Genomic DNA, 27154 nt, shown 5'->3' with positions numbered 1-27154 from the left:
TTGCCTGGGCCGTCTGCTCCCCGAGCCGAAGCGCTGCGTACAAAGCCACGTCTCGTGTCCCCAGAGGGGCCCCGCTGTACCTGAAAGGACAGCATTGGGCAAGCGCGCTCCTGCTGCGCCTCGGCCGCCGGCCGAGCCACGACTGCCCGGAGCGGAGAACCCCCGGGCCCTGCCTGGCGGAGGGGGACGCTCCCGGCATCCACGGGGCAGCACCCGAAGCAGCCGCGCCGGGAGCCACGGCGATAGCGCGCCAACGTGGGCTACGGATCAGGGCACCGCGCGCCACGGCCCGGGCTCGACCTGTCCCCAGCGAGCAGGCTGCGCTGCTTCGCCTGCCGCCGCGCTGCCAGGCGGCGTGCGATCCCGGGTAGGACAGTCCCGCTGTCGCAGGAGGAGGGGACACGTTTACCGCCACCTTATCACAACGGCACCGCCTCCACCCTAGGGTTTGTCCCTTCAGACCAGCTGCTGATAAACCCGCCGGTGCCAGGCAGGGCTGCTGCTCTGCGTGCAAGTAGCAGCAAACCTGCTTACACCCAATAATCCTCAGATTCGCCGGCGCCCTGCTTGTGCGGCCTGCCCTATCCAGCCGTTAATGGAAAGTTTTTCAGGCTTTTAGGACTTACGCCGGTCTGTATAAAAAGCAAATGGTGCAAATGAAGCCATCTCTAGGCCAGAAGGCTCCTGCAAATCCCTGAGCGGATGCTGATGGCCGCATGGTGCCTGGGATCAGCCGGTCTCGTACCTGCAAGCAGGGGCTGCGCCGGGACTTCCCGCACTGCTCCCAGCTCACGATGCCGGAGCTCAAAGCTGCTGCTGTTGTTGTTTCTTCTCCTTCCTTTTGCGAGAATGTTTTCTACAGCTTTTAAAGAACATTTTGCTGTGAACTAGCAAAACCTGTTCTGGACGCACACACAGAACTGCTCACCATCTGCAGCGTTTGCCAGCACGACTTTTTTTTTTGCAGGATACTATCTCGGCTCCCTCCTGCGTGTGGGCGCCCGGCTGCCTCACCCAGGGAAGACGTGGGCCCACAGGAATCAGACGGCAGAAGCCCACGAGCCAACCCTGCTCCCTTGGGCTACGGAGGAGGCTGAACTGGCCTCCTCGCCGTGCGGGGAGGCAGGAGGGATCCCAAACCCGCCGCTCCAGCGGTGCCGAGCTCCTTGCAGACCTTGGTCCTGGCTCCGTTTTCCTTCAATTAACAACAGACGTGGAACGAAACATAACGTTTTAGGAAAGATCTTCCACATGTTTGGTTTTGGCAGCATCCGATAGCTTTAAGGGAGCCAAAAAATAACTAATCCTCCTCTCCTTCAGCCAAGGGGCGGCTGAGGAGTGGGACCAGTGGAGGGAAAGGGAAGGAGGGTGGAAAGGGAAGGGAGAGGAGGAGAAGGCAGAGAAATGGCTGAACTGGAACCAGTCACTCCCAGTTTCCAGTTAAAGCATCTCTAAAGCGTAGATACCTGTGTCCCCGTCCCCAGGGCACTGCAAAGGGGGTGGCGGCAACTCCGAAAGAGGAGCACATCCCTCCTGTCCCTGCAAAGTGAGTTGCTTCACTGATACCAGCGGAAAACCTCACACCAAACCCAGCTTCTTTGGATTAAATCAGCCCCCAAAACTCTGCGGCAACAAGAGCCGTGAAAGAACTCAGGATGCAGCTGCAAATACACAGGACGTGATTGCAAATACACCTTATCTCCCAATTTAATATGCCACCAAATGCAGTCTGAGCACTCAAGTGAAGTACGTGGACGCATGCATGAGAGGCGAGCGGGCCACCAAGTCTGCATATTGGGCAAGTTACTTCTCCCTGGACAGCTGCGCCGGGTCTAATTTTTCCACAAGCAGCCAAAATGGTTCCTTTTAAGAAAAAGAAAAAAAAACCAAACACCTCTAACAAAAGAATAAAACCACCAAAGACCAGACATGCTTTCAGTTTACACTAAATGCCTCCAAGAAAGGCTTCATCAGGTGTTTTTAAAATGACGTTTTTAGACTTTAGAAACACGCTACTCCTGACTCATCGCTGAGCTTTCACCTCTGATTGCCCTGCGACACCACCACGGCACATCCACGCCAGCAAAATCCTCCTACACAGAGTTTTCAGCACAACCTTCCCCCATGGAAGTCGTAAAAAAAATCCACAACGCAGGGGTTTGCGAGAAAAGGGGTGGGAGAATGACTTCAGGGATCTGTTCTTTTGCTTTGCTGCTTAAACAAAATACTTTTTCATAAACACGGCCAAGAGAGGAGGCAACACACGTAGCAAACATACTTGGGCTGAGCTTAAAGGGGTTGAAACTTTGTGCCTGGAAAACATGGGCTGTTGGTGGATCTGTGCAAAATTCATCCTGAATTTAAAACAGGGGCAGAAAATCAGCGACCGGGGGAAGCAGAGGAGTATTTGCGATTCCAGAATCGTTCTAAAAAGACATTAAAAATAATCCTAACCGTTAATTCCAGCAGCGTCCGCAAGCAGTGGGAAGGATAACGCTGCTTGGGGGGATCGGGAACGGCCACCCCTCACGCACAGGGTGCGGGAGAAGGCGTTTACGAACCCCGTTAGAGCAGATTCCCACGTCCGCGGGCAGAGCCACACTTCAGGATCTTGGCTTTCGGATGACAAACTCACCATTCACTGCCGGAGCAATCAATTATGGGATCAATTTTTGCTCGGCTAAAAAAACTCGCACACCTGACAAGTTTTTTCCGACGTTCCCCGGCCGTTTCCCCGTGTGGGCCGGGGATCCGGGCTCCCTCGCCAATCCCAAAATCCTGCTGCCAGCTGCTCCCCAGGAAGCGGGAGCTTCCCGAGGTCAGGCTGCAGCTGCCGTCCGAGGCTGACGGGACCGGTGACCCCCAGCTGCCGGAACCCCCACGGCCGCCACCTTCCCGGGCTCTCCTCCTCCGATCCCGCTCTGCTCACAAAGTTCCGGGGCGCCTTGGCTGCTGAGGCGCTTCGTCGCCCGCAAAGCCGGCGCGGGCTGGGGCTGAGCCGGATCCGTCCCCCCGCCGCGCTGCCGACACGGACCGTTTTCGGGGAAGGTGGGCAGCGCACCCCCAGCACGACACCCACCTGGACCTGGGGTGCGGCCGGCGCCCAAACCCCGGGACCCCCGGGATGCGTTTTTCTCTGCCTCTGTCCCTTCTCCAGCCCCGGCCCGGGGAGTACGGGACCGGCCCCGGGACCCCCAGGCTCCCCGGGGATTTGGGGAGCACCCGCGGGGGCCACAGCGGGGACGCTCCGGCACCCTGCTCCGCTGGCAGCCCCGCCACGGCGGGCGGGGGGACACGGGGGGACGGACACCGCGCCCCGGGATGGCCAGGAGCGACCGGAGGGGAAAGCTGGGTGTGCTGGGGGGCACCTGGAGAACCGGGCACCGGCAGGGAGGTGCGAGACCGGGATAACGGGGGGTGCCGAGCTGGAACACCGTGCGCTGGCGAGGGGCCACCGGACACGGGTACCGGGGGGCGATGCCCGGCGGGCACGGACGGGTACCGGACCGGAGCGCCGGGAGGGAATAACGGCGGGTGCCAGGGCAGCGCCGAGCCGGCGGGGGGGGGGGGGGGGGAGGGGGGTCACCGAGGCGGAGCAGCGGGCGCTCGCAAGGGAAGGTCGGGCAGCCCCGGGCCGCGGCGGCAGGAGGAGTCGCGTGCCCCCGGTGCCTCACCTGGCTCGCCTTGTAGAACTGCTTCTTCAGCCCCGCCACCGACATGCTGCCGCCTCTGCCCGCCACCGCGGGCCGCCTCGGCACGCAGGAGCGGAGCGGAGCGGAGCGGAGCGGAGCGGAGCAGAGCAGAGCAGAGCAGAGCAGAGCAGAGCGGAGCGGAGCGGAGCCCAGCCCGGCCCGGCCGCCGCCGCCGCCGCTTCCGCCGCCAGGAAGCGCCCGCCCCGCCCCGCCCCGCCCCCTGCCGGCCCGGCGGGGCACCGCCGCCGGCACCACCGAGAAGCGCGCTCGCGCCGGCCGGAGCGCCGCCCTGCCCGCCACGTGGTGCCCTCGCGCCCCCTGCCGGCCGGGCGACGCCGCCTGACGTTGCGACTGAGCCGCTGGGAGAGAGGGGAGGGGCGACAGATCGCGACAGCGGGGGCGGCCCTGCCCGCTGCTGTCTCCCCGCCGTAATCGCGTCTTTCTCCGGCAAGCTGGCGCCCGGCCAGGCTCGCGCGGCAGCGGGCCCGCCGCCAGGCACTTGCCGTCGTCCCCGGCCCCTCTGGCTCGGCGGTGTCAGCGGGGCCTCGCCAAGGGCCCGGTGTCACCGCTCGCCGTGTGGCACCGCGGTCTCTGGCTACCATGAGCCGGCTCGGGGGGGGGGGTGGGGGGGTGGGGATGTCAAAAAACACCGTTGGCAGCTCTGCAGCTGCGGTGCAACGTCCCACAGGAAACGGGTACCCGCCAGCTGCGCGGGGACGGCCCGTCCTCGGAAACGCCTTCGGTGTGGCAGCAAAGCGCTGGAGCTGAGGGAACGCCGTCCCTGAGGAGCGGCGGGGAGCAAGGGGAAGCGGCAGCCGCGCCGCAGGCAGAGCTGGGCACCCACAGCCCAGGGGGGCCCGGCCCGCACCCCGCCAGGCTGAGGGGCCCAGCACCGCCCGAGCCAGGGCTGCGGGGACGGGACAGCGGGTGGGGCACGGGCACGGCCAGGCCGGGCCGGGAAAGGAGGTGGGGCGGGCCCGGGGGCGCAGCCCCTGCCCCCCGCCCCTGCCCCCGGCCCGGGGAGGAGACGGGAGCGCCGCCGCCGGACCACAACTCCCAGAGCGCCCCGCGGCAGCCGCCTGCCCCTCTGCGCCTGCGCGCCGCAGCGACGGTCGCTCATTGGCCGGCGGCGCTGCCGCCATTTCGCGCCCTGGTTCGGGCCCCTCAGCGGCGCGGCGCTCTGGGCGGCTCCGCCCCTCTGCCCGGTGCTGCGGAAAGGCTGCCCCGACCTCTCCGGAGCCGGCCCTGGGGCTGCGCCGCCGTTGCTCCGGCTCCCGCCCGGCGAGCAGGCAGGCCTCGAGCCCAGGCGTAAGGACCCAGAGGCACCCTGCCGGCCCTCCCCCAGCTACCCAATCAGCGCCTTCAGCGGGCCAGACTGACAGCCGCCGCCGCCAGTCAGCGACGGCCGTCGCGCTAGCCAATCGGAAGGCAGCGGCGAGGCCGGGCGCCGAGCCTCCCTCCCACCCTCCTCGCGAGACGCGGGCGGGCGGGGGGCGGAGCGGGCGGAAGGGCGGGTCACGTGGGCGCGCTCCGCCTATCAGCGCGGTGAGGCGCGGGGTCGCCCCGGCTCCCGCCAAATACGAGCGGGAGCCCCCGGGGCGGGACCGGACGGGCCGGGCCGGGCCGGGCCGGGTCTGGTCTCCCGTCACCGCTGCCGGAGGAGCGGCGGGAGGCGCGGCGCCCGCCGCGGCAGGTAGGGCCGACCTGGGGGCGCGGCGGGGCCGGGGCGCGGTGTGTTTCCGGCGGCGGTTGGGCCGCGGGGTGCGTGGGGCCTTCCCGGGGTAACAAAGGAGGCCCGGCAGCCGCCGCCGCGCCCCGGAGCCAGGCCCGGGCCCGCCCCGCCGCCTCCTTCCTGCCCGGCGTCGCGTCCCTCGGCCTGGCCCCAGCGGGGGGCCCGGTGCCCCGGGGCCTGGCGGGTGCGCGGCTCCCCCCAGCCTGAGGGGTGCCCGCGGGGCTCGCCCCGGCCCCTTTGTCCGGCCTCGCCGTGCCCGCGCTCCGCCCCGGGGAGAGCTGTCGGGCACTGCCGCGGCTCGGCTGTCTCGGGGAAGCCGGCCGCTCAGCGGGAACGTCTCACGGGTGTTTATTGTGTTTTTCCCCTCGCAGCCATGGAGTGCAGAGACAAAGCGGCTGTTCCTCCACGGAAGCTCGTACAAGGTAAGGCTGCAGAGGGAGCGTCTGGCCGCCGGTGCGGCTTTAGCGCGCTAAGAAGGCGTCAGACCCGATCTTCTGAAGCGTATCAGCTTTGCGGTGATAAACTGGCCCCAACTGGCTAACCTGTTTCGATTCTTGTGCTTAAGACCTGATGAAATAACTTGATGTTTGACTGCCCCCCCCCTTTCCCCCTTCCCCAGTGATCTGTATGATGTGACTAAAATAATAAAATGTTGTCGTTTCAGCTCGGTTGCCGTTCAAACGCTTGAATCCTGTACCAAAGGAAAAATACGATGCAGATTCAGAAGTCAAAAAAGTAAAGAGCTCGCAAAGTGGTTTTGGTCCAAGTAAGGATTCCTCCCTAGATGCATCGCGTGCGTCCCTGGACAATGTGGAGAATGACTGCCAGCTGGATTCAGCTGTGAATTTTTCTCCAAAACTCATTAATGGAAAGGGTCCGTTAGACCATTTTATACAGAAAAACACAAAAGATAACACAAATGACACTGTAATTGTTATTGACCTGACAAAGGGCTCTAGCCATAGACTAAGCGATGACGTAGACTGTGTTAATTTTGATTCAAAAGCATCTTCATCTGTAGCTATAACTAATGGCACGTTAGGAAAAGAGATAAACCAGTTGAGTTGCCTGAATTCTGCTCAGAGTAGCCAAACGGATGATTCAATGGAGACTGATGCACAGTGTGAAGCTGTAGCGAATAAAGACGAAGATTTGGTAGATGGAATCCAGTCGCGTTCCAGGTTAACAGAGTGTAACAACATCGAAAACGCAAAGGTAAACCAGAGCGAACTGAAGGATGTCATCTTCGAGGGGAAGATGCCTGTAGTGCTCCTGGAGGATATTATGACTGCAAAATCTCCCCAGGTCGCTTCTCTGGATGGAAGCGTCATGTCGGAAAATGAGACCATGGAATCGTCTCATGAAGGAGACTCTGGACTTACCAACTCCTCCCTAAGCTCTCGCTCTGTGAGCTCACCTGAGGTGCAGCCTGCTGCAGAAACAAAGAGAAATACTAGTCCTTTAGCTGCCTCAACGCCTGTTAGGAAGGTTGGTCTCTTTTCTTGGGTTTTTTTAAAAAGCTGTTGCGTTGCAGATGGGTTGTATGATTTCCTGCACTTGTAGTGACAAGGATGAATAGGATATTCAGAAAGATTGTGAGAAGTGTATGGAAGATGGTGTTGATTTATTAATAACATAACTGAATTATTGCCCTTTTGAATATTCCTTTAAATCCTATAGCCAAAGGGTTTAAATCTTGCCTGGTTTTGAGCTGCTGGCATATTTGCATCATGTGAATGTAACTTTAAACTCTGTTACAGGTTTGGGTTTTTTTTTCTTAATGAACTGCTCGTGAAGTGCATGCCCTGGGACTTAGTGTATTGGTAATTGGGATAAGGACAATGTTCAAAAGCAGTTTTGTCCATTAGGTGATGTTTTACAATCTCTAATCTATCCTTGATGAAGGTGCTATAATTACTGTGAGAGGACGTTACCCCAGTACCTATCAGTGCAGATACTTTTCAAACTCTGAATTTCTGCAACTGTGGCGTAGAAAATGCTTTTAAGCTGAAACGACAGTGCATCAGCGGAACTGCAGATCTGTATGGGAGGATGGAGGACGAGTCAGATGAGCCTCTGTCTCTCTGAACTGAGCGTGCAGAGCTTGTGCTCTCAGCCATCTTGTTACGGGCGTGCCGTCGAGTGCAGGGAAAAGTCACCGCACGTACAGTGCTCCTGGGGACGCGCGATGCTGCTGGGCAGTGAAGGCTGGAGCGCAGGAGGGAACGTCTCAGAATTAGCTCTGTATGAGCTCCATCGGCTGTGATCTTGGTTCCAGTTTAATACCTGTGCTCCAGCAAGAGACCCCAAAACATCGTGATTTTTGGTGCTGTATTGAAGGGGAAGCTTCTAAGGACAACAGCAGCTGTGCAGGTGGCTGAAACGGTCACGTGGCTCAAATGCCTGTTCACCGCTCAACCATTTTGGAGACAAGTGGAGGTGTAACATGGGGGTTTCTCGGCGGGGGGGCACAGTCAGCCATGGTGAAACCTGTGAAGCAGAACAGTCCTGGTGAATGTGCTTGGTTGCTGTAGCTGAGCCTCGACTACAGTTAGGCTGGACTATCTGACCGGTGTATTTGTTTTGCTCAACTACGCTATTGGAGTAGAAAATAAGGCAGGCGTTGAGGGGTGGGTCAATGTTGTGCTGCCAGAGGTGGAGGATTGAGCCTGTGGCTCAGGTAAATGAGGGTGAAGGGGTGGAGCGGCTGGTAGCCTTCCTGCTTATGCCATCTTCAGCCTTTTAAGAAAGATTTTTTGCTAACTGTCCTGGGGTTTAAGGAGAGACTGTCACACGAGTGAGGAAGAACGTCGCTGGCCTGGAAGGAGTATGGAAGAGTTAGCTGGGGCTTGGAGCTCACGATGAGCTCACTTGGTAGTCTTAGGTTAATGGTTGGACTTGATGATATCAAAGGTCTTTTCCAACCTAAATGATTCTATGATGTGACAGGTCTTCCATGTCTTCTACTGCATGCTTATCAAGAAAAGCGGTCAATTCTTATACTGTTAAAACTCGCAATCTTCCATCTCTAAAATAAATACATAAACTCAAGCAGGCATGAAGTATTTCCAGTGTAGCAGAGCAAACAAAAAAAGTACTTGACTCCCGATGTAATAGGGTAACACAAACAAGTTATTGGTTTCCAATGGTGTGAAGTAAGGTAGGAACAGCTCGTGTGCTGCTTGCCAAAATGGGAAGCCTGTACCTCGACCCATACGGTTGCCTGTCCTGACATGTTTGTTTTCCTAGGTGGAAACAGCTCTGACAAACTAAATTTCCCAATTGGAAGAACTTTTGTTTTGTGTCAAATAAATACAGAATCTCCTGATACAGCTTTGCACTGTGTAAACTTAAATGTCTGTGAGTACAGAAAATAAAGCAGTTGGTCTGTGTTAGTCTGTTAAACACAGGGATGAACATGGTACCTTATACTGCAAATGGCAAGAGAAGGAAGAGGGGATACAAGAAACTGAGCCATAGTATGCTGGAATAGTGACAAATTAAGCCTTTGACCAGTCTATGAACAATGCTCTTAAACATAAAATACCTTTTTCTTCCCCCCGCTATAAATAACAGCTTTAAGAGAAATGATGTGCTGATACTAGTGGAAGGGCAAGGGGGCTATGATTACAAGAAGAAACAGTGTTAAAATATGGATAATAGTCCTTGTATTCAGGAAGTTATATCCAAATATCATAGCATTTATAAGTGGTAGGATTAAAAAAAATAAACCCACAAAAAAAAACCATCCCAAAAAAATGCCAAACCAAGTTTAACTCAAAGAAAGTGACTTTGCTATAATTAAATGTCCTCTGTTGTGCTCTCATGATTTGGAGCAGCTCGAGCTTCTGTTTGTTTTTCCGCACATGATATTCCCTTGCAAATGATACTTTAGAACTGAGTAGACTAGAGGGATTTGTTTATGCAAAACTTAGTAACACAAGGACTTAATGTAAACTGAAGCATTTAGATGTGTTCAGGCTCAAATGTAAATCAGGGAGATTAGCTATGGTTGAACTGTATTCTTATATCCTATACTGAAGGAATACTTAAGTTGCTGAATATAGTAATCTGCAAAAACAATGTTAATATAATTCAGATGAAGCTTGCTGTTCTTTTAGTAAGAGTTCTAGTGCCTTATGGAAAGGGAATGATGTGGATCTCTAAAACTTGCATTTTGTAATTCCAGGTATCTCAGAAATTCCACAAAAGTTCGGCAGAGAAGGAGAAGCTGAGATTGCAAAGAGTAAGGCATTTTCACTGACATAGAAAGTTAACCTGCTGTGCTTTTGCATTGAATAGTAAGCAAAGCCCTTTGCGTTTCATCTTAGTCCACTTACAGCATCTCTTTTCCTGGTTTCCCTCACTGATGAATATGGAAGAATCTTAATGCATGCAGTTAAAGTACTTGGCTTGTTCCAGAGCTTCTTAATGCATACATAATGAAGTGTGGGTGGCCTGCACTGCATTTCTATGCGCTTTGGTAAGATATTAAGAAACCGTAAATGTTGCTGACTGCTTGTCACAATGCTTTTGAGAATTTTTTTCAAACCCTTACCGAGAGGGTAGCTGCAGCCTGCTAAGTGGACAGATAGAAGCGAAATCTTCAAGAGCCTTCTATTTAGGGCTGGTTCCTGCTTCATCATTCTCACCCTTCACCCTTTTAAGCCACAAAAAGTAGGGTCTGCTCCTCATTAAAAAGAGGCAAATGGGCCGCTGTGTCTATGGCTTCCTGAAGAGCCTGTTGGATGCTGCTGCTGGAAACGCTCAAGCTCTGGTCTCCGTTTGCTTGGATGCAGCTAGTCAGCAAACTCTGTTCCATAACAAAACAGCGGTGCGATAATTTTGCTGTCCATTCAGCTTTCAGTCATAAAATGCTAAATATAAAGGAGGCTGATGGATCACATGGAGTTCTTGAACAGTCAGCGCTGTTTGAGTGGGCTTTGCCTGCTGGAAAACTGGCTGTTACTTAACTGCAGTTGGGAAGGCCCATGCTTATGAATTCTTACTGGGTTTCTTAGCAACTAGTTTATAAAGTTGGTAGGGGACTGTTGTGTGTTTTATATAAGCTATATGTGGTTGAGCCTGCTCCTGCGATGCTTGCTTTTTACAGTGCCCCATGTCCCAGTGTCAAATCTGTTGTGTTCTTCCATTCTATGTGTATGTTAAAAATAGCAGTAATGTGAGGGAGAGATGAGAATGGAAGCTTTATTGCACTAAAAATTAAATAGACCTGCCAATCTTGCTGTTAACTTCATACCATTTTTCAAACTACCGGGTAGTTTTTCACTGATTACCATGACTCGGTTCTGACAATATTGGGGTTTTTTTTTTTACCATTGGCACCATTTTGTGTGTTGCTTGCCTTCTGTAGTTATTTGTACATTGTGACACTGTTCAGTAAGTCTTGATGTTGCCAAGAAGAGATGTGAAATAAATAAAACAAAACTGAAAATACACAGTGAGGATATTTGTGTGTCTGAGCACAGACATACCCTGGTTTCCTTGGTGAAGTCACCAATGCCTACCATGTAGGGAAGCTAGCTTTCTTGAATTTGTCATTTTTTAGTAAGCGTTCCACGCTCTCCTTTATGTGTCAGTAGACCCCTAATGAGAATTTCAGTTGCCTTGGGAGGAAATACTGTGAACAGCAACATTTTTTCAATGTAATCTTCCCCGCATTGTTCCCATAGTACCCCTGAAATAAGCTTAGAGCACCTGGTGGTGTCTGATTATCTAACATGGACTAACAGAGGTGATTTTTTTGTGAGCTCCAGGTCTTATAAAGCAGGTGCACAACCCAGAGTCTGGAGACTTGCATTACTGCCCGAGATAGTGAAAAACATCATCAGAAATCCTTATGGGTTTATGATGCAAAATCAGATCAAATTAACTTTTCAAACTTACACCATGGTGGCCCTACATTGATATAAAAGGATGGAAGCTTAGCTCATGAGGTATGTATTTCCAAAGAAAGTATTTTGGAAACAATCTGAAATCTTCTATTAAATTAAAAAATAATTTTTAAAATTCCCATATAATTTTCCATAATGGTACATTGGTAATGAGGATGACTCAAATATAAAGCAAGTAGAATACAAAGCTTTCCTTGATGCTTAGAAAATGGAAACGCCTCCATTTGTTAGGAGAAAAGAACAATTAGCGCCTTCAGAGAGGCGGTACGAGGTAGCTCAGCTGGCTGAGGCAGCAGGTAGCTGCGGTTAATAACCTCGTGGCCTGTGATAGCCAGAAATGATGCTGCAGGTCAAGCACTGGGTGAGTGCAAGAATCTCCTCTAGGGTCTCATCTGAAGAAATTAAGTCCATATTTTACTCAAGTTTTTATGCCAGCAGCTATTACTGTGTACAAAAAGGCATCTTGCTTAATGGCTTGTTTCTGCACCAGGATCAGGAGCGCGCAGACAAGCTGCAGAAATTGCAAGCAGAAAGGGAAGAAAAGGGAAGGCTGAAAGAAGAAGCGAAAGCTGCAAAAGAGCGAGCCAAGGAGGAGGCAAAGAAGAAGAAAGAAGAAGAGAAAGAGTTGAAAGAGAAAGAAAGGAGAGAAAAGAAGGAAAAAGAAGAAAAGGAAAAAGCTGAGAAGCTGAGAGTAAAGGAGGAGAAACGCAAGGAGAGGCAGGAAGCTTTAGAGTAAGTGGCTTAGTTTCTGCAGGTCCTGGGGAGTAACCTGTAATAACGTGAGCACCTTTCCATACCCACCTTAACTGTCCCTTCTGGAGGCTAGAAGTGTCAAACAGCACGTGCCTCTGTCACAGGATATATTTTAAATGCTTGAAAGACTGTGTACACCAGACCCTAGTCTCAGCAGTACCTTTTGCTTGCAGGCTGACCTGGGCTTCTGATTTAAAATGGCTGAAAAGAGCTGTCATGCTCCAGTGAGTTTTCCCTTCATGACCAGTCTTGCTTGTACTTTTGCAATTTGCTGGGACTGGTGCCCTGTCTGTTAAGGAAGTTGCTTGTACTTGATAATACCATAAATACCCTTTCCTGGTATTGAGGGAAACTTGAAGTAGCCTAGCTACTTTGTGGCTAAACCAGGTCAATATTTGCTCTAGAAAGAGTGAAGAGAGTCTTCTGTAACCAAGCATGGTCCTTGAATTAATAGATTATCTTCTTGCCTAGCATGATAGGCTCTTAGTCAAGGTCTGGGGCTTCTCACCTCTTCATCAGTGCAAATAAACACTTCATGATTTGTGACAATTAACATGGACTTTATATTAAAGGGCAAAACTTGAGGAAAAGAGAAAGAAAGAAGAGGAGAAACGGTTAAGAGAGGAGGAAAAGGTAAAAGCTTTCTCTAGCTTGTCTCTAAATTCTTCTGCTACGGTGAAGTGATGTTAATGGGCTCCCTGGCACCCTGCCGACGGCTGCTGAGCCATTCCCAACGGGGCTCCCGCAGCCACTGCGGTTCTCCAGGCAGTGTACCCTGCCTTGGTGCCCCTCTCAAGGTCATGCCGCTTGGGAGTGAGCGTGTCCATTTGGGATGCAGCCTGTCCCATCCGATCTGGTGGTGCTACATCATGCAGGTTTCTTGTCTGTTGCTTTCGTACATGTTGGTGTCTTTGCTTTTACCTGTTAAAAGGCTTTTCTGCATTTGTTTTTTCAATGCCCATGAGTCAGCTCTGTCCTTTGTCTTAGCAATGACACTGGAATCCACATAGGTCTGTTAGAGAAGACAATTTTTTGTGGAGTTACAGGAGCTGGTAGATATCGGAACTTTGCTTTATGCCTCGCTAGATTTTAAGTTGAGTAATGCATGAGCTCACCTTGAATTATAAGGCTTTGTCCTACCCTTTGTGTTTATAATTTGCATTTTGATTCTGATTTCAGCGTATTAATGCACAGAAAGCAGAAATTACGAGGTTCTTCCAGAAACCAAAGACTCCACAAGCCCCGAAGGTGAGGTATTGCTATTCCTGTGTTTTGTTGGTCTTTCATTAATTGTCTTCTAACAAAGACACTGATTCCCATTTGGTCTGTCCTTTAGAGCTTCGTAGGTAGACAAAGCATTAGTATTTTTACTTCCTAATTTCAAAAGTGTAAAGGATTTTAAAAAAAGTCTGTGACCAGAGCAGAGACTACAAAAGAAGTTTGTAGTTGCTTTAGTAAAAAGCTCAGCTCTGTCTTCTGCTGCATTGGCTGTAGAGACCTAGACTCCCTTAAGATGATCTCCTGGAGTCTCAGGTAGGAAGGGCTTAATGTAAATCTTCTCTCAAACATCAGCACCTGGTATAGAGGTTTGTCACGTATGTTGAACGTGTTGGTACTGCGGTTTCCCAGGTGTTCAGACCCTAATGATCCTCACTTAATATTTCAGATTCTTGCTGGCTCTTGTGGAAAGTTTGCTCCTTTTGAAATTAAAGAGAACATGGTCTTAGCTCCCCTCTGTCGTATTGCCCTGGATTCAGACTTCTTAGAACAGCTGGATAAGCTCCTGTGTGCACAGAATAGTGAAGTTTCTTTCTTGAGTGAATTAAAGTGTCGTAAACCACGTAAAACTGGACCTACTTTTGTCAATAACAGTGCCGACGTAGTAAACAGGTTAGTCTGTGTTTTGGGGGTTTTATTCGCTTTTTTTGTATAATGAACTGCAGAATGATTTTGAGGTAGTCTTATTCTAATACTGGAGATGACAGAAAGATGGAGCTTTTCTTTGAATACTCATTTTGTATGAAAATTGTTTCCACGGGGAGCAGTATGTTACAATGTAGATTTCCTTCATTCCATACAATGCTTCTCAAATCCTTCCCTGCAGGAAATCTTGTGGTTCAGGCAGCTGCCTTTCAGCACTGGACGCTACTGGCCCTTAGTGGTATTTGTCTTTGATAGTTTTAAAAAGTAAGCATACCGATAACTAAAACAGAGGTGCTGTTAAGGAGAGAGGTGGCTTGTCTGGAACTCACGTTCTTGCGAGTGAGTTGGGAGTGCCTGTTCTAATGAACTCAAGCTCTGGGTTGGTATTGTGACTGAACTGAAGCTTTCTATAAGATGTTTTCCTGAGCAGCAGGGGAGTGTTCTGTAAGTACTGAAGATGGTCTCTTGTTTTAACAGTGACGTGGTGGTAGTGGATAACTGCAAAACAGATGCTGTTCCTGAAAGGGGGAAATTTGGTAGAATGAAACTTCTGCAGTTTTGTGAGAATCACCGTCCTGCATACTGGGGCACATGGAACAAGAGAACCACTATGATCCATCCCAGGAATCCTTGGTCAAAGGACAGTGTAAGCACCTCGCAGGCAGTGTAGTTGGATTCTTTTCTTTCTTTATGCTCTTGAAGCGAATATGCGGTTGGCCAAGGTCACCTGTTCTCTGGGATTTCTGATCCACTTGCATGTTCCCTCTTGCCACTGAGTTTTGAAACCCTGAATGGGGTCTGGTGTTGTGCTTTCAAAATATTTACAGAAATGTCATGTTGGTATTTCTTCCAGAAACTACTGGACTACGAAGTAGATAGTGATGAAGAATGGGAAGAGGAGGAACCTGGAGAAAGTCTCTCCCATAGCGAAGGGGTAAGGATTCCGCACGCTGAAAAATAGCTTTCTGAACCCATTGCACTTGTCATTGTAATTTCTAATAAGCAGAGTTTATTTTTAGGATGATGAAGAGGAGGGAGAGGATGAAGATGATGACGATGGGTTTTTTGTACCCCATGGGTACCTATCTGAAGATGAAGGAGTGACAGAAGTAAGTGAACTGGTTGTCACTGGATTTCCATCTCTGTTTCCAATGAATCATGTAATAAATATTGGCAGAGGAAGAAAGCGTGTAGTCTTGGCAGTGATGTAACTCATCTCAGAACTGCATGGTTCGGGAACAGACTTCTGTAGCTCAGGGAACACGGTAAAAAGCTGGGTTTAAAAAGCTTTTGTTTTTCCTGGAATGGATGTATCAAGTTCTTTCTCGCCTGTGGCTTTAGGAGTGCGATCCAGAGAATCAGAAGGTTCGTCAAAAGCTGAAAGCAAAGGAGTGGGATGAACTGATGGCCAAGGGGAAGAGGTTCCATGTTCTACAGCCTGTGAAAATTGGCTGCATCTGGGAAAGTGCAGAAAATGACAGCAGCACGAATGCAGACCTAAAGGTTCTCCAGCAGTTTGCAGTGTGTGTCCTGGATTCACCTGTTGCAGAAGAGGAACAGCAGATACAGAAATGTAGCAAAAAAAGAGCAAAAGATCAGCAAAGTAAGACCTGAAAGGCTAAATAGTTGTACTTATGAACTTGTACTCTGCTTTGGAGAGAATAGGGGTTTTTTTTATTGAGCATCAAATTCAGAATGACCTGTTTATGACAAGTCTGAAATCCAAGGAATCTCTATGAGAGTTCTTGGAAAGGTGTTTTCCAGCATTGCATCTGGTATGGTCTTAGTTATGCTCTCCAAAAACTCTTGCTCTAGATAATCTAGGAAATAAAGCCAAAAAGACGTCAGTACACTCAGATTTAGGACTGTTTGCTGGAAGCACTCGAGCCCATTGACGGGTTTATTGTTCAGGGGGGAGAGGATTTAGGTTGTGTGACAGGTTTCAGTACCAAGTATCTCCTGTAGCTGATTAACACAAGGATGTGAATAATGCACATAAAGGCTAGAACAGGGCTTGAAGCTTTCGCTTCAGGGTGTCATTACCGGGGGTGACTTTTCTACATCAAATTTAGGTCCTGTTACAATCCCATATCTAAAATTAATCTCAGCCTATTTGTCTTCTTTCTGGAGTGTGTGTACTGATAGGTTATGTCAGCCTGGCTTTTCTCAACCTTTAAACAGTTCTTCCCCACAACCTTTGTGCATCCTTCTTTCTCTGCAGTCCTTGGCCAGCTTCTGCCACTGCTGCATGGCAACGTGAACGGGAGCAAAGTGATCATCCAGGAATTCCAGGAGTGCTGCCGGCAAGGACTGTTCAGTGATGTGACTGCAGCTGCCGACTGTAGCGACACAAGCCCTGCGAGCCCCCACACCTCCCGGCCACAGACGCCTGTTGGCGAGGACAGCGGTGTCCCTTCCAAAGCCAGGCTAAAGCGAATAATTTCTGAGAACTCTGTGTACGAGAAGAGACCTGAATATAGGATGTGTTGGTACGTCCACTCGGAGGTGCTGAAGAGTTTCGATCAAGAGCATCTCCCTGTCCCTTGTCAATGGAACTACGTCACGCAAGTCCCTTCTTCAGGAAAGGAGGAGGGTGGCAGCATGCCAGGCGTGGCTGTCCTGCAGACCACCCCCATGTCAGTAAAGAAGAAGTCCACCGGAAGCATGTCCATCACTAAATTCATGAAAAGGCCTCGGGATGCCGGACAGGTGAGTTCCTTTCGTGGTGCTCTTCCCCAGTAAAGAATGACAGGAATGTAGCTGTGCGTCTTCAGTAGGCGAGCATCCTGGCGTGCCTCCCAGATTGGCCTAGATGAGCAGAGTCAAAATATTAAGCTACAGGCACTGTCCTTCACACAAAAAGACCCTTTTTGTGCGGAAGAGTGAAATTATGTGACTCTAAAGAGATGGGTCTCTTTTGTGCCTCTCCAGCTTGGACTGTTTATTCCATTTGAAATGTTGCTCTCCTGCTGTTCTTCCATTTTCTGCTATTTGGCAGTGATTGCATCCAAGCTGTGAATAGTTTCTGAGTGTCTGCTTGGCCTTGGTTTTACAGCTGTATATAATTTGTATGCAGGTTTTTATGTGTGTGTGTGGCTGCCAGATGTATAGCCTGAGCTGGTGACTTACATCAGTTGCATGTGTACTGATTAAATGTGGTTCGTAAGTGCTGCAACTCAACCCATAATAGTCTGTAAAGTCTCTGGCTTATGCTGTCGTACATAAAGCTGAATTTCAAGAGCTGGTTTAAAAAAAAAAAAGGGATAATTCATAGGAACAAAATGAGATGGATTTGGAGTAGTTGCTACTCCAGCTCTAAGCTTTGTTGTGGTCTTCCTGTTGTTTGCTTCTGCTTTGCCGGGTAACCACGGGTAGTATTAAGAGCTTAATCATCCAAAAGGATGACTGAAAAGTATGTGATCGGTGCTTTAGCTGTGTGATGCTATCGTGCATTTCAGACAGTAAGGCTTTAGGTCCTGAAGCTTGGTGTTATCAACTGTTTGCCTCCAAACCTGCAGGTAGGGCAGGGTTTGCACTGCCTGTGGATTGATTCCTCATCCCCTGTGGACAAGCGGGTGAGGAAAGAAGCTGCAGACAAGGCTTTTTATGCTTTTCCTTCCCATTTTATTCTTGGCTTCTTTGGCTTTTCTACTGAAAAAGCTCTGCATTCAAGTATTGATAGGGATCAGAGACTTGTGAGAAGCTGTTCAGCCCCCAAACTCCATCTGCTTGGGTTTTTTTCTTATACACTAAATACAGGCAGAGATAAATATCTCTGCTTGGCACCCGCTGGAAATTCTGCTTAGAACAGACTACTTGAGCAGAAATAGCGAAACAAAGGCTTTTAGTAGAATTACATCACCAGCCTGAATTCTTCAAAGCTCTCAAAAGCATCTTAAAGCTGCCCTTGTGAGGTGCGGCACAGTGCAGCTCAGAGCAAAGGTGTCAGAGTCCTGAAAGCCTTTTATGCCTGACATCTAAATTGGCACTGCTCAGGTATTGAGATCCCATCCTTCCTGTCGAGTGAGGCTGAAGCGTGGGGAGAGCCTAGGAGTGATTGGTAGATCAGGGCTGCCGGGTTCTCTACCCCGGCACGTGTTACTCTGCCGTGAAGCTCGCGCCAGGACTTGTGTAAGTAAAGGTGCTCTTAGATAAACTGTGGAGAGAGAAGAACTCTGTGTTGAAGTGGGCAGTAGCTGCGCACATGTAGGAGGGGAATACTTAATCTGAGAACTGTGACTTTAATGAAAGATGTACATTTAAAATTTCTTCTCTTGGAACGGCTTCTGGGGGGTGAGGACCAGGTTCTAGGTCTGAGACTTTCATTCCACAGTTCCCATTGCAGGGGGGAAAAGAAAAAAAAAACCAAACACACTCGCAGCTGTTCAATGCTGGGCAGCTTTGGTTTGTATCACTCCTTGTATTCATTTTCTCAACTCAAAATGAGTAGTTTGGGCTGCTCCCGTGGCAGGAAATAGGGTCACCAAAGGAAGAACTGTTGCCCCTCCCTGAAGAAAAGCTAGTTGGCAAAGATGAGGAGGAGTGGGGGGAGAGAACACGCTTCAAACTTGACAAGCAAAAGTCATTTTCCATCTTCAGAAGGAAGAAAGCGTCCAAAATAATCAGCAGAGGGGGGAGAGATTTCCCTTCCAAAAAAACCAACAAAACTAAGTCAGACTTCAGTTAAGGTTTGAACTGACTTTTCAATGTGTAGGCTGTTCATCGCATTGTGTAATAGTGAAACATCTTGGAGCAGAAGCTTGGTGTGCTTCCTGCTGTATGTGCCATCGCAGATGAGGCCTTTTATCAAAAGTCAGTGTCTGTTGAAGCCAGGGGTTGCTTATTTTTCTTCCCTACAAATATGCCCAACTGATCAGACTGTGCTGTGAGTCCTAATCGTGAGGAGTGCCCGCGGTAGTCCTTCACGGCACTGGCTGTGCTTGGTCTCGCACGTTAGCACCGTCATTGCTGATACGCGGCTGGTACCTTTTTTTCCTTAAGGCTGAAGCTGCAGAGATGGATGGATTTCAGGCAGACACTGAGGAAGATGAGGAAGATGATGACTGCATGATTGTGGATATACAGCCAGGCAAAGGTGGGAAAATACATTGATCAAGCCGTCTCTTGGCAGATGCTCGTTCCCACAAGGGAGAGTACGACAGAGTGGGAACAGTGTGTAGCTAAACCTGTTGCAGTTTTTCTGCCCCTTTTTTCACCAAGCTTTGTGCTCTTCTCTCTAGATGTTTTATTGTAGGTACTTCTCTGCCTTTTATGTTTTATTCTAGATGCTTTTTTGCTATTTACAGACTTCTCTAACTTGCTCTTGCCTTTTCTTCCCTCCTCCCTCCAATTGACTAAATGGCACAAAGTGCTTGTAACTAGCATTTGGCTGCTAGTGTTACTCCCCGCCCTGGTAAGAAAAGTGAACATTGGGGTCAGTGTCAGCAGATCCACTAACTGTTGGCCAGTGCTGCTGAGCAGGGCTGGTCTCTGGGCTGTGCAAGCTTATGTTCAGAGCCCTTCCAGGACTGACAAGGTCTGGACCGTAACTCCCCTCTGCTGCCTTCTTGAAGTCTTAGGTGCACGCCGAGTTGTCTGAAGGAAATAACATCAGGTAATAACGAAGCTTTGTTGAGAGCTGAGGGCTCTGATCAACGTTGCTCTAGAATCTAAGCAGTTGCTTATATTTGTGTCCCAGTTATCCCTTGGAAAAGGGCTTTCAAAGCTCCACTGCTATAGTGCATCCTTTCAGGCTATGGATTCAGGAACAGTGGGATGAGGATGTGGAAGCGGCTCCTTTCATCTCAGTGAGGTTTTAACTATACACACTTGATCATACAGATCAATGACTTAACACCAACCACATGATGTGCATTCAGCTCCTCTAAACCGCTTTCAAAACCTCCGAGCCCTTTCTTACCGCGCTCACAATAGAGCTCTTTCACAATGCTACTGGCACAACCTGAATTAAGGAAAGTGGGGTTTTTGTGTTGGGCAGCTCCTCTAATTGATAGATAAGGGCTCATGCATATTCCAAAGCCCTACGTTCTGTAGTGTTCGACCCATTCTGGACATACCTGGGTTCTCTTTTCTGTCTCAGCTGGTGCTGCATTCTTCCTCTCGCCTTCGATAACAGACAATACAACTGTTTGACAAGAAGCTTTGCATTTAATCTTAAGCTGCTTTTGCTTATTACAAGACTGCTGTGAGATGAAAGCTTTGCTTCAGGTTTGTAGCCTCTTGTTCTGAGGATGGGGATGCTGTTCAGTAGCTTGCCTTCCTCAGGCTTTGTTGACACACATGCAGCTGTATTTGTTTAAGCCTGCCTGAGTCTAAAGCACTGAAAAGATTATGAAGATCCTTTTTATGGTTGAAGTAATTTTATTCTGGATCGATGTTAACCCAATATTAAAACCAGTTTTTAAGTAGTGTCAAAAAGGAGACTTGCAACAGATACGGGCAGACAAACTAAGACAGATAAAGCATATAGTAGTCAAATTCTGCTAGATTAATGAGGATATTTAAAAAAAACAAAAACCAGAGCAAAACAACAAGCCAACGCATTTTCTACTTTGCAGATTCTACATTGGCAGTTACTGAAACAGCTTCAGACTCCAGTGGCACAAGAGCTGCTCCCCAGGACACCAGCATGGTCAGCCCATCTAATACAGTTTGAGACTTAAATGCCTACTAACTTCTCTGTATGTATGTAGAATGAGTTAGAAAATTTTAAACCTCGTGTATCTTTGAACAAGATACTTGAAAGTATTCCATATTTCTTGTAAAGAGAAGACAGCACTTTGTTCTGCTTCAGACCAGACGGAAGCTTAAATTTTTAGTTCTAGTTTTTAGCTTAAAAAATACTGCATATTAATCTGCCCTTAATAAAGCATTATTGAAATTTCGATACTTTTTTCTAATGGAAGGTATCTAAGTTATCTCTAAAACTAGTGGAGGGATTTTGAAATAAGCTTATTGTGATGCCACTGGGGGAATTACTCTGTTCATAATGTTGTATAGCATGGCCTTGGGTATAAATGATGTACAATTATATTTGAATTTATGCTATCTATATCATCCTGTTTGTGGTCTTACTTGCTACAGAGAACAGCAGCAGGGCTTTACCTTTGGAAAACAAAAAAATAATGCACCTTGTTTCTCCTTGTTTCTCTAATTTTGGGATAGGCCAGTATTAATTACATATCGGGGGTAGATTATTGTTCTCCTGTACACATTGCTACAATAGAAGCTGTATACATAAAAGCTGGCCTCTACCCCACAGAAAAACTTTAAGGCTGATGCTAGTTCAGTCCTTTATACTTCAAACTTGTTTATGTATGTGACAAACTTGCTGGGGTTTTAACTTTATATGGCTTGTGAGATGATGATTTAGTTCCTTAAAATATTGGCTGTAGTTTGAGGCTTAATCTCTCACCAGTGGGCAGTATAGATAACTGTCGCCTGTTGTCAGTCTCCGGGTCTGTCCCCTGTTCTGTCTGTGGGCATCATGAAGTGAAAATGTGGGTAATGCCACAGCTGCACCAGTAACACCAGTGCCAGCTCCAGTGCTGACTGGAGCTCATCTGCATTTCAGACCTCTAAGAGCAGTGCATTCAAATAACCTTGAACAGAACCAAGTCTTTAAATATTCCATTTAATCAGACTAAACATAATTTTATCTAAATATATTCTCTCCAATAGGAGTTACAGTGCACACAGAAGCAAAAGGAAAAGCTGAGTTCTAAGCCCAGCCTGATACCCAGGCTCACTTGATTGGTAATCCAGCCCTAGTACTAGCACCTGATCCCTGCTCCAGGGGAGGAGAGCGGTGCTTCTCCATGGTCTTGGAAACATCTCTAGCAGTCACTGCTAGAACTTGGGTTTTAAAGCCATTCAGAGCAGTCCTGTAAGTGTCTGACTGGGCAAGGCTGCCTTAGTGTACGCTTACTGGAGTTGTGGAGGTACCCGCAAGGTTGGTGTGACATGGCAGAATCTCAACTCCCACTCTGCAGAGCTAAAACAGTGTCAGTTCTGAGGTCATGTAGCTGGAAGCTCCAACAGTCTATATGGGAAAATGAGGGAACAGTCTAAACCACCAGCACTGAATCCACTCCCCTTTATTTCATGACAGTGTCTGGGCTCTGGAGAGAAGTTCTGGTTTCAGGGGGCTTGCTGGGTGCTCCTCTCCTGAGGCCTGAATGTCTGCCATGACTGCTGCGTCCCAGGCGAGAGTCAGGAGGGCTGAGGGCACCTGAAGCAGAAAAGGCTGTGTTATTAAGCTATAGCAGTGTTACACTTTGACATCATAACATGCTGTGTATGTTCACAGACCTGGACACACTTAGCAAGAGCACTTCAACTAAAAAGGACAAGTGGGGATTTCTGCAAGGAGCTCCTTTAGGGGATGCTGCTTTGGGCTTTCTGTTGGAAGCCTTGTGCCAGAGCTGCGCTTGCCTCACAGTTGCTGCCTTCCCTCTTTTCCCAGCGTGGATGCCAACCTCACAATAGAGCTGCTGGCAACTACTGCAACCTGCATTTGCTACAGGAGGTGGGTCCTTGCAGTTCCTTCCAGCCAGACCTCCTAGCCTGGAGCTGGAAGCCTTCAAGCCGTTACTTCTTTGCTTGAGCTTAAAAAGAAGGGGCCAGAGCACAGCTCACAGCATTGAGAGCAGAAGACACAAACTTCTCTAAGTTATGAGCAGTAGGTGAGGCTGACAACCTGAAGACCCCTGTGGAAGGTACCAGCTATCTTTTTTTTACTCACCAGCCCACATTCATTGAAGGCCAAGTTCTCATCAGTCAGTTTGAGACCTCCGGGTCCCAACAGCTCAAAGGGCAGCCAGTCATCTCTGAGTGCTTCTCTCACAAAGTTGTAGAGCACAGATACTGATTCTCGTGCATAAAAAGTCCCTGCCATGAGAAAACAAGGTGAGATATGGAGAAAGAGTCTGGCATTTACCAAATCTAACCTTTTGTGGTAGGCTCCGTGGGGCTCACGTACTGATGGTAACTTTATGAACTACTTCAGTGACACAGAAACAGCTTTGATTCAGCTGAGAAGTATAAAAGCCGAATCCCCAAAGAAAAATATTGCTTCAGTTGTTGCAAGCCCCTGCCAGCCTGTAACAAAGAGTTGGGAAAGCCTGAAATGATTTCCGGAGTTCTACTGCAAAATTTGGAGAGGATTTATACTGTTGTATAGCCTGACACCACGCAGGCAACCTCATGCTGGTTACTATAACAAACTGCTCTAATGAGTCCAGCTTGCGTGCAGTAGCCTGGGAAGAGCACGCTTTAATTAACAGCACCTTGAGATTCTTCCCTCTCCACTCAACCCTGGCTTACAGTCCCAACCCTGTGCAGGTGAGACAGGTGGAGGGCTCGGAGATGGGAAGAGTTCTTAGAGAAACATTACCCTGCTCTGCTTTTTGTTGCTTTATTCTACCAGCTGCATTCAGCACACTTCAAGCCTGCTTATTATGCAAGCTCTTAGGCTACAAGTATTCTCCGAAGCTTTTGGGGGTGTACAAAGACAAGGCAAGAAGTCTTTTACCTTGGAGGATGTATCCGTCAGGAAACCGAACTCGCACCAGGGTGTAGTTGTACTTCCGCATTTCCCTTTGTTCTTCTTTCTCTCGCATGGCTCTTGTTCTCAGCATCGAAGCCTTCTCCACTGCTTCTGTCCTTTAGAGAGAAAGCAATTTTTAGCATGAAGGAGAGGTACAAGGCTCTTAGCTGGTATCGCATGCCCCTGGGCAGTCAGGACCCTTCTTCAAAGCCCACTCACCGGAGCTGTTGCTCTCGTTTGATCTCTTCTGCAGTGAGGTTGTAAAAGTCATTTGGCAGCTCAAACCGAGCAGCTTCAGGTGATGGTTTAAATACACAGAGCTGGCGATCCAGCTGGGCTCTCACAGGCTCAGAGCTCAAAAGCTGCTCTTTGTAGTCCTTGAGGTCCTCTAACTTGGTCAGCATTTCTTCCTTCAGTACATAGTACTCCTCTGCGGTCTCTACAACCGGAAGGACAGGATTTGAGTCTCTTGCTCTTTATGTGAGCGAGATAGGAAATACAAGGGCAAGGATCTCCAGAAAATGTAATGTCTTAACAGGGAAACTGCAGGGTGAGTGGCTCTTTCTTAACGGCCTTTGTTACAGCCTGCGGAGCTCTCAACAACCAAAGCCGCCTCGCTAGCCTCCCCTGGGATGTCCCACCACCACTCAAACTCCTGACTCCAGTTTAATACACTTAGATTTCTTGCCTTGTCCTGGAACAGGCAGTGTTTTTGTCTCAAACCCGATAGCCTGGAAAAATCTGTGTATCCCTTCCAGGCAGCTTATCCTTTCCTGGAAGAAAAGGAAAGAATTTAGATGTAGTCTGCTCCAGGCAAGGACTTTCCTAGGCAGAGCACCTGCAGGAGTCTTGACCTCACCTGAAACACTTTGTTCTGCAGTTTGATTTTCCGGTACTTCTCCTCCTCTGGATGGAGATAGATATTATCCAAGTATCTGCAGAAAGATAAATGCACTGTATGGATCAAAGCAGACACTTCAGAACATGCTACCCCAAGGTGTAAGAAGAGACTGAGAGACCTCACAGAATTTCTCAGATAAAAGAGCTGAAAACTTCAGGAAAGTAAAATACATCAGCGTTTCATGCCTATGCCAGGGAGAAGATGGGGGTGGCTGATCTCAACCAGCAGCTCCCAAACCTCTTGGGCTTGTGGACCAACTGTTAAAACATCTCTGAGATGCTGACCTTATTTCTTAACTAACACTTAAGACTGTTCAAGTGTGTTCGGCTTTGGTTTTCTTCAGACTTTGCCTGGAGCAGGGCAAGAAAATCCACCTGCCTGCTAGCCGTGCAGGGAAAGGACAAGCTACCTCCGCGCTCAGTCCTACTAAGGCAGCCCACTCACTTGGCCATGGTCTCCACGCCCACTCGTACTTTTTCCCGGTCCTTATTCAAGGTGTGAATCTCCATGATGGAGGCAGCCACTGGGTCTACAGAGAAATACTGGGGGAGAAGAGGAGAAGCTGGTCAGGGGGGAGCTGATGCTACTCTGCGCAAAGGGATGCGTGGGTCTGTTGTGGTTTGACCCCGACCAGCAGCTCGGCACCACGCTCATTCCCGCCACAGTGGGATGGGGGGGAGCACTGGAAGGGTAAAAGCAGGGGGGAAAAAAACTTGTGGGTTGGGCTAAAGCCAGTTTATTAGGTAAAGCAAAAGCTGTGCATGCAAGCAAAGGAATTTATTCACTGCTTCCCAGTGTAGCCACTCCCAGTGCGTAACCACTGTTTTCATCACAAACTGAAAAGATGGCACCATCCCAGCTGCTATGAAGAAAATGAACTCTGTCCCAGCCAAAACCAGTACAGGGCCAGAGTTCCCAGTCCCAGCATTTCCAGCAAGTCGAAGGGAGGGTGCTGAGACAGGCATTTATACATCCACAGCGGAGCAGACTCGCCCTTCGGGAGATGGTGGAGATTTCACAGGTGAGAAGGCGGAGGGGTGGAGAGGTCACTGCTGCACTGCTCGAGGGGACCCATGCCACCAAATGTGTTAAAACAGGAGGAAGGGAAGCTGTGCAGCTGGCAGACATAGCGCTTACCGACTGGATGGCTTCTCTGATGTGCTTTTCCTTCTTGTCTTTCCTTACGACTGCACCAGTCAACGGGCAAATGAAATAGACCCCTGAAACAGAGGGGGCGGCTGCCCCTTCCTGGTCCGGGGATGCGAGGTCCTAAAGGAGAAAAAAACCAGGCACTGAGCTGAACCCAGGAAGGTTTTGTGGGGCTTTTTGTTTTCAAATACCCTGGCACATCTGCGCAAAGGGTGCTGACCAGGGAACAGCCGCGTCTCTCGTACCTTCTGCACAGAGAGCTCCTCGCTTGCAGCCGCCTCAGCCATCAGCTCTTTTCTCACTACGAGAGACAAGCCCCGGTTACGGCGGTGGACGGGGCAGGGGTCCAGCAGGTTCTGGAGGGCTTCGGAACCCGCAGCACCGCCCTGGGGAAGCGAACGCCTGCCCGGGCGCGCTGTCCCTGGCCTGAGAGTCCCCGGGTGAGCGTGACCCCCGTTTCTGTGGCACCCGAGCAGCCGCAGAAGCCAGCTGCACCCGGGCGGTTGCCCGCCTGGGGCCTCCCTCTCCGGGCTCGGCTTGGAGCTGTAACCGGCCGGCTGCCCCGTCCCTGGGCCCGCACCCCGCTCGGTGCCGAGCTCCTACCCTGGTTCTTGATGGCCTCCTGGGACGAGGGCAGCCTGGCCTTGGGCTTCAGCTCCATCCGCGCCAGCGCTGCGGCCGCCGCCATCTGCGCTTCATCGGTCGGTCCCCGGCGAGGCTTCGGCGCCGCTTCGGCTTTGGGCTTCTCCCTGGGGGCCCTGGGCCGGGGGAGCGGCGGGGCTCAGCAGGGGACGGGCTCCGTGACGCGGCCACGGCCGCGAACGGCAACCGCGCCCGGGGAACCGGCTGCCCCGGTGCGGCAGCATCGCTGCGCGGTGAGCGTCGGGCCCCGCAGCCGGCGGTGTCGGTGCCGGTGCCAGCCCGGTGCCGCCGGGCAGCCTCGGCCCAGGGGCTGCTCCCCGCCGCGCACCGGGAGGCACCGGGCCCAGGGCAGCCGCGGGGCGGAGGGGGCCGGCTCCCGGCTCCCGCCCGGTCAGCGCCGCTGCTGCCGGCAGCGCCCCGGCACGGCCTCCACCCCCCGCCGGGCCCTCCGCTACCGGAGGGCTCCCCCGCACCCCCCATACCGGGACGGCTCCGACAGCTTCTGCCCGGGCCCCGCGGTCTTGAACTTCAGGTCGGCCTTGATCTCCTGGAAGAACTTGCGCATGGCGGCGGCACCGGGACCGGCGGCCCCGCCCCGCCCGCGCTTCCGCCCCGCCCGCGCTTCCGCCCCGCCCACCGCGACGCCACCGGAAGGGGCGGGGCCGGCGCCGCTCTGGGCGCCCGCGCTCGCTGGCCCCCGGGCCCCGCCCCCCCCCTCGTGCCGCCGGCGAGGCCCGGCGCTGCCCGCGGCCCACGGCAGCGCTTGGGCGGGCCGAGGTCCCGCGGCCGGAGCCGCCCCCGCGCCGGGCGAGCTGCCGGAGGCTCCTCACGCCGTCCGGCTCCGGCCCAGCCGGGCCCGGCCCGAGGCAGGCGGCGCAG

General features: G+C 50.8%; 2 protein-coding genes across 6 annotated transcripts; one reads left to right on the top strand and one right to left on the bottom strand.

Annotated features, from left to right (window-relative positions):
• Positions 1-5794: 5794 nt before the first annotated feature.
• Positions 5795-20694, top strand: CHAF1A (chromatin assembly factor 1 subunit A). Of its 2 annotated transcripts, XM_009493735.2 has the most exons (14): positions 5795-5846; positions 6089-6912; positions 9614-9670; positions 11830-12071; positions 12665-12725; positions 13272-13340; positions 13759-13982; positions 14493-14661; positions 14869-14949; positions 15035-15124; positions 15357-15618; positions 16237-16724; positions 19017-19110; positions 20594-20694. In XM_009493735.2, exons 1-14 carry the CDS (start codon positions 5798-5800, stop codon positions 20689-20691), a joined length of 2808 nt encoding a protein of 935 aa, XP_009492010.2. In that variant the 5' UTR covers positions 5795-5797; the 3' UTR covers positions 20692-20694. The 2 variants fall into 2 exon arrangements, with proteins under 2 accessions (XP_009492010.2, XP_075579621.1); XM_075723506.1 differs by lacking the exons at positions 13759-13982; positions 14493-14661 and having other exon boundaries at positions 5798-5846.
• A 1436-nt stretch (positions 20695-22130) lies between these two features.
• Positions 22131-26840, bottom strand: UBXN6 (UBX domain protein 6). Of its 4 annotated transcripts, XM_075723510.1 has the most exons (12): positions 26758-26840; positions 26237-26391; positions 25895-25934; positions 25788-25806; positions 25622-25753; positions 24929-25026; positions 24443-24518; positions 24272-24356; positions 23803-24022; positions 23569-23699; positions 22780-22925; positions 22131-22266 (listed from the first exon to the last, which is right to left on the bottom strand). In XM_075723510.1, exons 1-12 carry the CDS (start codon positions 26838-26840, stop codon positions 22138-22140), a joined length of 1314 nt encoding a protein of 437 aa, XP_075579625.1. In that variant the 3' UTR covers positions 22131-22137. The 4 variants fall into 4 exon arrangements, with proteins under 4 accessions (XP_075579625.1, XP_075579622.1, XP_075579623.1 ...); XM_075723507.1 differs by lacking the exon at positions 25788-25806 and having other exon boundaries at positions 25879-25934; positions 26731-26840; XM_075723508.1 differs by lacking the exon at positions 25788-25806 and having other exon boundaries at positions 25879-25934.
• Between the last annotated feature and the right edge of the window lie 314 nt (positions 26841-27154).

Source organism: Pelecanus crispus, chromosome 20 (assembly GCF_030463565.1).
Source record: "Pelecanus crispus isolate bPelCri1 chromosome 20, bPelCri1.pri, whole genome shotgun sequence".
Classification (NCBI taxonomy): Eukaryota; Metazoa; Chordata; class Aves; order Pelecaniformes; family Pelecanidae; genus Pelecanus; species Pelecanus crispus.
This window is presented reverse-complemented; position numbering and strand designations above follow the sequence as displayed.